We start from the raw sequence: 10,168 nt of genomic DNA, 5'->3' as shown, positions 1-10,168 counted from the left end.
TTGTGGAGACGCAGCTCACTGGCCCACGGGGGAATCAAACCAGCGACCTTGGTGTTATGAGCACTGCGCTCCAACCACTGAGCCAACCGGTCGCCCAAAAGTGAAATCTTAAGTTACCGACAGATGCTGAGAAACCTCGTCCAAGCATCCACACTATATTATTAATGAAAAGTTTTATCTGTTAACATGTTATTAGTTCTTAACTCTAGGAGATTTCAAAGGTAATTATTACCCAAGCTATTTTTTGACAAGTTTTGTGACTGAGATAACATGAATTTATTTTTCTAAACCCAGGCAAAAGATACCATATTTAATGTTGATAACCTTAAAAAAATCTGTCTAACTAAAAGTTAAACTATCCTTAGTATCAAATATTTTCTTAGATCACCTGATTATGAAAAGTACTTGAGTTAGTTTTTATTATTTAAATTTATAAGAGCTTAATCTTTTTCTTGAGCCAATCAATTATAAACTGGCAATACATCCGGAAACAAAAACGTTATATATAAAACATACAAACACACCTATCACAGATCATATACATATGAACCGAATTATTAACAATTGCAGAGGGTCCTAAGATCTTACAGTTACCCCTAAAATTTCAAAGAGGCTGGAACAAGGGGTGGGAGGTCTGGCTTGAGAATTAGCCGCTTGGTTTTAAAAGTGTCTTTTTTTCCTTCAGTTCCCTCAGCCTCAGCATTCCTGGTTATTAGTGGATTAGAAGATAGGTGGAGTCCCCTTTTCTCTGAACTATCAGTTTAGTTCCATTCTTTTCAGAGTCTATCATAAAGGCGTATAACATAAGAAATTTCACCCTATTTCTCAGACCTCGAACAGAACAATTCCAGTTGCAAAATAGTGTAATAATTTAATGAACTATTGAGCAACCAGCACTCTCCAGAATCTAATATATACATTGGCCAAACAGCACTGTAATAGAACATTAATTTCTTTTTGGTCAACAGCTTATAGCTGTAGTTTTGCCAACGACCTAATATTTTACCCACTAGGCTCCCAGCTGGGATTGAAACCTTAGATCCCATGTTTGAGCTTGAACAAATACAGCTACACTTGATATACACTCATACACACACACACACACACACACACACACACACACATCCAAGTACTTCCTGAATCAGACAGACAAAAACCAGAAAAACTAACTTTGGAACCGAATACCAAAACCAAAACCCGGCCAGGCACCAAATTGGGATGCGACGTCGTCTTACTCCATATACATGGTCCGTTGACCATCAGACAAGCGGCCAGTGAGCGAATACCAAAAACCAAGTGTGGCCCTAATGCCACCCAATGCCCAAAGACTGAAACCAAGTGTGGTGGCTTTCACTGTGCAGACCACAGGAGTGCTTCCCAGACCAGAGCAAGCTTGCAACCAGAGCCCCTGACTGGTGGGGGTATTAGGCCTAGCTGGATGTTGCAACCTCACCTACTGACACCAATGGGTCAGTATAACCCCCAGATGGCCCTCAAAGAGGAGCCGTAGATGTTGAGTGCAAAGTCCTCTGGCTGCGCATGCCAGAGCCACCCTGGCTTCCAAACCAGAAATTAGAGGCACAAAACAGAGCCAACGCTTATTCTATCCCAACTGTGCAGAAAAGGCGTCCATGTCGGGCAGGCCCTGGCACAAACCCCACCTCCATGAGCAAAATATCTCAGCAGAGGTCGGTCTTGCACCAAGGAATCTGCCCAGTCCCAGGCAGCCCCCGAGACCCTCCGCAAGCCGACACTTACAGGAGGAGCCCCCAGGCTGTCCCATCTGGGTCGCCAGAAACTGAAACCGGAGGCAAACCAGTCCGGGGCTCAGCCAATAGACCGACACAGGAGTTGGGTCAAAGAATAAGTGTTTATTATCAGAGCACCGGTGGTCTGAGAAGGCAGCCGGTTAACACCTCCAAAAACTGCCTTAACAATCTCAGACCAGCCTGGGATATTTATGGGGAAATCTGGGCGTTCCTCCAGAAGCTATGGAGGTTCCGGGGGTCTGCATGGAGGCTTCCCTTTGGTGATGTGGCTCTCCAATGTGTTCACCAACCAGGAGCAGTGACCTGGAAAGAATGCTAGGCCTTAAAGACTGTAATCGGCAAGCACAGGGCACTGTGACTAGTAAGCAAGCATAAATTTCAGGGTAATTATCTAAAGCATGTAACTGGGACAGGGGTATCTCCAAAGCTCAGGAACGGGACATTCCAAAGCCCATATCACAGGGAGAGAGTTGGTCATCTGTTAAGCTCTAGGGCAGGGAGAGGTGAGGCCTCTTTTGTTGGTGTCCCAACCAGGCCCTGTTTCACAGACTACAGAGGCCTGCAGGGTCCAGACTGCAGCCCCCTGGGACAGCTGGGGAAGCAGGGGGCCTAAAGGCATATATGAAAGACCTGGGAAAACAGTGCAGAGTCAGCTAAGGACACCCCGAGAGATCCCAAATCCATAGGCCACACACTCAGTTGGCAACTGTGGGCTGGCAGCAGCTCAGCACCCCACACCCCACATTGTCCTATTTCTGTCCCTGTCTGATCTTCTCCTTTGGTCTCCGTCAACCTTTGTCTTTGACTAGGTTCAAGATACTCATGAAACATCTGCTCTGTCACACCCCCCTGCAGTGACACTCTGAATCCCCTAAGGGACCTTATCTCATCCCAAGCTCGATGCCTCATTTACCATTTCTATCCCCACACCTCTCCTGTACTTGGGGTCTCTGACTCTCTCCTGTGTGTGGGGTTCCCTTATGTAGGTATTAAATCTGCTTATTTTCCTTGCTAATCTGTCTTATGTCTATTTGATTATCAGAGCAGTCAAAAGGAACTTGATGGTAGAGGAAAGTTTCTTCCTCCTTCACATAAGCAAGTAATTAGATAGTTAACAAAAGGTGAGATTTGGGACTATATCTACATCACTGCATCATAAAATAAGATTCAACAATTAGTTTGTAAACTGACTTATTATTAGTGATACAGGTTAGCTAGCGTGTCCCTAGGTAGACAGGGAGGTCTCTGGTGGAATAAACAAAGACAGCCATATCCTCAAACTCCAGGTTTTGAAATCACTCCTTTGCTCCAGGACATAATGTAACAAGGCCTTGAGATTAATCATAAAATTCCTTTTGGCCTGACAAACAGAAAAGATCTGATAGATAAGAGTGGGTTACTTTGCTAATTCCTTTAGGATGGGCCAGCAGAAGAAACCTGATAGACGGATTTCATTAGAAGGTGCCAGTTCCCTTCTACAAACAGTTCCCTTCCCCAAACAGGCAAGGGAAGGTATAAAAGTAAGAGCGTTTGCCTCAGTCACGGGGCTACCTCCATTCGGGACCCCCTCCCACTTGGGAGCTCTGACTCTTTGCTTTCAATAAAATCTCCTCTTTTTAAAACTCTGGGGACAACCATGGCTGAAGAACAACCTCAGGTCGAATTGTTCGTGAAGGCTGGCAGTGATGGGGCCAAGATTGGGAACTGCCCCTTCTCCCAGAGACTGTTCATGTTGCTCTGGCTCAAGGGAGTCACTTTCAACGTCACCACCGTTGACACTAAGAGGCGAACTGAGACAGTACAGAAGCTGTGCCCAGGAGGACAGCTTCCATTCCTGCTGTATGTACACACAGACACCAACAAGATTGAGGAATTTCTGGAGGCAGTGTTGTCACCCCCCAGGTACCCCAAGCTGGCAGCTCTGAATCCCGAATCCAACACAGCTGGGCTGGACATATTTGCCAAATTTTCTGCCTACATCAAGAATTCAAACCCAGCACTCAATGATAATCTGGAGAAGGGGTTCCTCAAAGCCCTGAAAGTTTTAGACAATTACTTGACATCCCCCCTCCCAGAAGAAGTGGATGAGACCAGTGCTGAGGATGAGGGCATCTCTCAGAGGAAGTTTCTGGATGGCAATGAGCTCACACTGGCTGACTGCAACCTGTTGCCAAAGCTCCACATAGTACAGGTGGTATGTAAGAAGTACCGGGGATTCTCCATCCCAGAGGTGTTCCGGGGAGTACATCGGTATTTGCGCAATGCCTATGCTCGGGAAGAGTTCTCCTCCACTTGTCCAGATGATGAGGAGATCGAGCTGGCCTATGAGCAAGTGGCTAAGGCCCTCAAATAAGCCCCTCCTGGGGCTACCTTGCCCCCCTCCATTTTTCTCCACAAAGTGGTTTCCACTTGGCTACCCAATGGACACACTCCAAAATGGCCAGTGGGGAGTGAATTTTGGAGCACTTGTGCAGGACTGGCTGGGGGATGAAGGGAAGGCATGGGGGTTCTGGGTGAGATTTTTATTGTGGGGTGGGGTGGGTAGGACAATGTATTTCAGTAATAAAATACAGAATGAAAAAAAAAAAACACAAAACTCTGGGGAGTTGTGGAGGGTGCAGTTCAGCTCCAGGTCCAGTTGCTATTGTTAGTTGCCAGGGGCACAGCCCACCATCCCTTGAGGGAGTGGAGGACTCGAACTGACAACCTTTCAGTTGAGAGCCCACTGGCCCATGTGGGAATCGAACCGGCAGCCTCAGGCGTTAGGCACACAGAGCTCCAACTGCCTGACCCACCGTGCTGGCCCCAGATTCTGTTAATTTGATGATTAGTTCAGCTATAGGCAGTTGTTACCATAGGCAGAGAGAACAGGGCCACTGGGGAGGCGGGGGTGGGGGGGAGAGGAAGAAAGATGTGTGGTGAAACAAAGAAAAGAGAGATCATTCCTCAGAAAAGGTGCAGCCACAGTTAATTGTAATAGATTATAAAACTATTAGCATTCCAGGCAGGGAAAATTTTCCTAAGAAATGTACAGACACAGCTAATTGTAAGGAGTTATAGCACTATTAGCACTGCAGGCAGGAAAAAATCTCCACCTCTTATGTTCCCATGACAGTTCCTGCAAGGGAATCCCTCCTCAAATGGGAGGGAGTCGTTCATAAAGACACGTCCTGGGAACGCCCTGGAAATGCCCTGGGATCACCTGTGACTCCACCCCTGAATATTTTGTTCCTTCATTCAAATATAATCCTAAAATTTCTTTGCTCAGGCGCAGTCGCTTTCCTCCTGCACTTATCTACTGCATTTTGGGACTATATTTTCTTTTAATAAATCCTCGGCCTGCTTGCCTTCGTTCATGAGGCATTGTTCCTACATCCTGGACCGCCTTCCTGTGATGATACAAGGACCTGATCTCCGGTAACACACTTAAAAGGAGAGAGCAAAAGAATTAAGTTTTTAAGTCCCGCCAGTTTCGGGGAACATGTCAGGAGAATTCCTGGCTGGTGCACTGCTAGCTCCTGGAAACGGCTGCAGCTGGGAGGTCTAGGACGTCTGCTGGCCGAGGTAATAGGCGTTTTTGTTTTCCCTGTCATCCTTCCTGGTCTATTTCTACGGGGTTTGGGAGAATTTAGAAGTGCAGCGTGTTCTTTTCCTCTCTTCTACATGTAGATTGGCAGGAAAAAATGTTTGTGAAGCTAGCGTCTCGGGAGTAGCGACTCACAGGTTTTCTTTATTGAATCTTTCGTCCCAGAGGTGGTCATTTTATATGTGTCTATGTCTCTTGTGTCGTTTGTCATGACAAGGAAATACCACAGGGACAGAAAGCCTTTGGCTTCCTTGGTTAAGTTGTAAAAAGGCTTATTGGTTTGAGTAGCTATTAAAATCCTACCGTCAGAGGCCAGAGTATGGCTCCTTTGAACTGGAAAAACTTCTAAATTGGAAAATGTGTTAGAGAACTCTCATGACAAACAGCTGTTTTATTGGACCCTCGAGAAAGACCACATTTTTAATACAAACGGATATAAGGAAATTTATTCTTAATCTTTTCAATGAGTTGTTCAGCTTCTTGTGTCTTATCAGATGCTAATATCAACACTAGGTTTAAAAAAGGAAGAAAGGAAAATCAAGAGATGTGCAAATTTTAAGAATCTTTCTGGAGATTTAAGATTTTGAGAACTGGTATGTTGAAACTGGCTTTAAAGGATTTAATAACCAATCAGAAACTTGACAAAAATGGAAGCTGAGAGAAATGAGCAAGTCTCAGCATTTCCTCCAGATCCTCTGCCAAACAGATCAGAAATGTAAACACAGCCCACAACTGCCCCAGGCCCGCTGAGCTGAGCTCAAGGGGGCAAAACGGCAAAAGGGGCACTTTTAAAAACACAAGCTTCCCTTGTCCAGCCTGGCTCCCCTTTTCCTGCCTCCTTAAAGACTGTGAAGCACAAATAAAACCCTGAGCACAATCCCCTTAGCAGTAGACAGGAAGACTCCATGCAGGAGCCTCACAAAACTTTACCTGCCACCTGTGTTCAGCTTTCCCTGAATTACCTATAAATCTCCCATTCTTCATGTAAAGTCTAAGAGCCCCCTCCCACCCTTGTCTAAAATGTCATATTTACCTGATTTCTCCTCACTGTCTTTGGAAATGTCATGTTTATGTGAATTCTTATGTGAATGTATTACAATTCCTTGTCTGTCTGTCTGTCTGCAGTTGGGTAGAAGTTAGAAGGTGTGCAAGGCCTTTGTCTCTTCTGATTTTAGATCGGCAGAAACAAGTATTTGTGAACTTCTGGCACCTAGAGACTCTAGTGTTTTCTTTATTCTTTCCTCCCCGAAATGCACTCCCGAAACAGTGCACTTACTCCATTGTTCCCGGTGGCCAGTGAGAGAAGCTGGGGTTCCCAGTGCACCTCTGCCTGGCTGTGTCAGCTCCCAGGGGACTGTGTCCTGAGGGGCCTCTGACCATAAGGGGCATCTGTCCCCCCAGCTTTCCTTAGCCGTTAGTGCTGGACAGATCCCGGTCTAGTAGCACCTGCTCTGGGCCAGGAATTAGTGGGTTTGGGGCTGGAGGTGCCTCACATTTTGTGGGAGAGCAGAGACACCCTGTCCACCACTCCATCCCTACTGCCTGTGTGACAAAGGTCTGTGCTTTCTCTGACTGTCTATGGGGGTGACCCTTTGGCTGTGGGAGGGCTGCTTCCTCTGCACTCGGTGTGGAGGGATGTTGTCACACAACAGCCTAGCCAATTGCTAACCCCCCCCCCCCGCCCCGTGTCTTTCCTTGAGGAGAGAAAAGTCTGTGAGACTGTGCCTCTTTGTGCCTCAATGTTTTACACCTCATGTCTCTCTGTCTAGTCCCCAAAAGATGGTTTGCTGTCAAAGACGAGTAAGATTTCCATGTGGGAAACAACTCAAGCCAGGAGGAACCGAGCAGGGACCCCCAAAAAGAGCTGCCTTAGAAAAATCTGGGAAGGGGCTTCGCCCCCCCTTCCCCCTGCCTGGGAAAAGCCGCTGCTGGTTCTGGCTTTTCCCTCTCACTTAATTGGCAGAAAAGTCTTGAGAGTGATAAGATTAAGCTCTCTCTGCTCAGCTCTGTAAAACTGTTTCAACATGTAATATTTGTCCTTCAAGAGAGTCACATACCTCTCCTCAAGGACTTTCTGCTTCGGCTGTTTAAAGATCAACATAATTTGTTTGGGTTATTTCTAAAACGTGATAAATGAGTCTCACAGACCGTGCCAAAAACACTGCTACTCCCTTGTATACTTATCAATAAAAACCTCCAGTCGGCTTTGTTCTGGGCTCCAGTCTTTCAGAACTGAGACCCCTGGCCTTCTGAGATTTAACTACATTAAGTCTCTGTATGTTTCTTTCTTAAAACTTAACCCAAAGCCGCCCCTTCTCGCACCCTCACCGCCTGTGTTGCGCTGGACGTGACAGAGGGGCCTCTGGCTTCCTGGCCTGAGCTGTAAAGAAGCTGGTTGGTGTGTCTCACTATTTAGACCTCACTGTCCATGCCCAGACGATGCGTCCTGGGAATGGGGAAAACTTCTAAATTGTGTTTTAGAGCTCTTGTGACAACCAGCTGTTTTCTTAGTAAAACATCTTGTGTGTTCTCTATAGTTATTACTAGTTCTCTTTAATTTGTGATCTCTGAAATGTTTTTTGATTGTGGTGATGTTTTTTCTAGCTCCAGATGGTGTTACCAGTTTTTAATATTTGATTGGCTTGAACAAATTAAATGTTTATATAAATTAAGAAAAAAAATACAAACTGACCCAAATGCTTTTCAGGATCAGATGATGTGGTGAAATATTTGATGTTAAAGCTGGTTTTAGCTTGGTTTGATTACACACTCATGTCTTTGAAAATTATTAACATATAATACATTTTTTAAACTGGGTTTATAAAAATAAGTTTGTTATCTGCGTTACAAAATGTGTCAAGAAAATACCATTTCCCCGAAAATAAAACTTAGCCGGACCATCAGCTCTAATGCGTCTTTTGGAGCAAAAAGTAATATAAGACCGGTCACAGAGCCAGCCAGGAGTGCAGTTTCCATGCTCTCAGCCTCACGTGGAAAGGTGCTGGCTCAGATAGTAAATGGCCATCAACTGTGACTGGATGGCCATCAGCTGTGGCTAGTTGGCCGTCAGCTGTAACCAGTGAGCCATTGGCCACTAATATAACTGCTGCGGCTATTGCTGGCAGCAAATGGGGGCTAGCAAGAAGATGATGGCTGACAAGCATGGATTGCAGTTAGCACGGCGGAATGCGGGTTGCAGATTGCAGAGAAGTGGACGGCAGGTTGCGGATCTGTGGCTCCTGCCTCCTGTGTCTCCAACCCAGCCACCATAGTGGTATGACTCCCCTATCTATGGCTACGTGGGTGTTCCTTTTTGGCCTCACCATGTCCTGCGTTTTTATGTGGGGAGCAGGAACAGAGACCACGCATGACTCCCTGCGTGACACCCTGCGTGACAAGCACTAATTATTGAACATGGATTTATCAACTTTTTACTATTTATCGTAGAAGAACTAAATATATTTGGATGTATTTGGATGTAGTAAACATATCTTCTGCCACATTAAAATTTTTTGTGTGCTATGGGTAATATATTTCTAGAAATTATTCAATATGCTCATAATTTTATCAATGTAAAGAATCATGGTGTAACTGCACAATTGCTTGCTTAGTTTTCACTGCTGATTAAGTGGACATTTGAATTGTTTATGTTTCTTTGTTGTTGTGAACAGTGCTGCTGTGGATTCACATATCAACTTTTCTCATCTGTTTTCCATCTTTGGGGGGGTTGTATTTCTAGAAGCGGATTTATTGAATTACATGGGATTTTTTTGGCGCGGTGGAAATTTCAGAGTATTGTATGCAGAGGACACACCAGTTTAATTTTATGTGAGGTAAACCATTATTTTGAAAAAGTTACATGGAGTAAATATAAAAGTGCAAAAGATGTTTGTGTAGTTTTAGGAAGAGTAAGACCTCTACAACGTATCTTCCCCATGGTCAGATGAAGGTACGTTGTACTTTATTAATTGGCCCAGAGGGTGTTCCTTTTTATTCCTGAAGGCAGTTGGGAAGAAGGTAAGACGTGTACTTTTAACTGTTGAAGGTCTGGAAAGGTGGCACAGCCTGTAAGTTCAAAAGCGGGTATTGGGGTGGCCGCTCCTCCCACTCCCAACTGTAACCTGAATCAGATTCTGTATTTGTTATAATAACGTGTTTGTCACAATGTGTTCTGTTGGGTGAGATAGTTTTGCTGATATCGTCTTTGCCTGAAATCTGTACATCAGAAGATCCAGAGCAGCAGACAGATGGGTGGCTAGCCTGGCATTTTTGTGTGTGTGGGGTTGCCTGATAAAATGTAGAGCACCACTCATATTTGAATTTCAAATAAACAATGAGTAACTTCTTAGTATTTGTTGCTCCCTGCATCTACTTGGAAATGATGGAGGCCCTAGACCTGCAGCCGGGTTGTCGTTCCTAAATCTGGGCCGCGGCACAGGCTCCCTCAGCTCCATGGTGGGGCTCGTTCCAGGTAACTGCAGAGAGCCCGGGGAGCACCGGGTCTGGGGACAGACAGGAGTCTTCGGGCACTTTCCTTTGCAGGGACCAGTCCCCTTGCCCTTGGCCTTCCCAGCAGTTGTCCAGGCTTGTTTACTTCTAGTCGGTGGGTGGGCTGGTGAAGGGAGGGTCCTGGGCTTTTCAGACCACCCTCCTGTCCCCTGTCCCCTCCCACCTGTACCTCTGGAGAACAGAGGACCTAGGGAGTTCTATCAGTCCGGACCTCACCAAGCTTTCTGATTCATCCTATCACTCGGCCTGCCCTGTCACTCTGTCTTTAAACTGTGAATAATTGAAGTCCCCTGAGAGTTAAAGT

General features: G+C 45.6%; 1 protein-coding gene across 1 annotated transcript; it reads left to right on the top strand.

The window, feature by feature from the left end:
- Positions 1 to 3,405: 3,405 nt before the first annotated feature.
- On the top strand, positions 3,406 to 4,265 carry LOC117028697 (chloride intracellular channel protein 1-like). The gene has a single exon (XM_033117561.1). It carries the CDS (start codon positions 3,406 to 3,408, stop codon positions 4,120 to 4,122), a length of 717 nt encoding a protein of 238 aa, XP_032973452.1. The 3' UTR covers positions 4,123 to 4,265.
- Positions 4,266 to 10,168: the final 5,903 nt, after the last annotated feature.

Source organism: Rhinolophus ferrumequinum, chromosome 10 (genome assembly GCF_004115265.2).
Source record: "Rhinolophus ferrumequinum isolate MPI-CBG mRhiFer1 chromosome 10, mRhiFer1_v1.p, whole genome shotgun sequence".
Taxonomy (NCBI): domain Eukaryota; kingdom Metazoa; phylum Chordata; class Mammalia; order Chiroptera; family Rhinolophidae; genus Rhinolophus; species Rhinolophus ferrumequinum.
The sequence above is the reverse complement of the archived record's forward strand: the minus strand, read 5'-3'. Positions and strand labels throughout refer to the sequence as shown.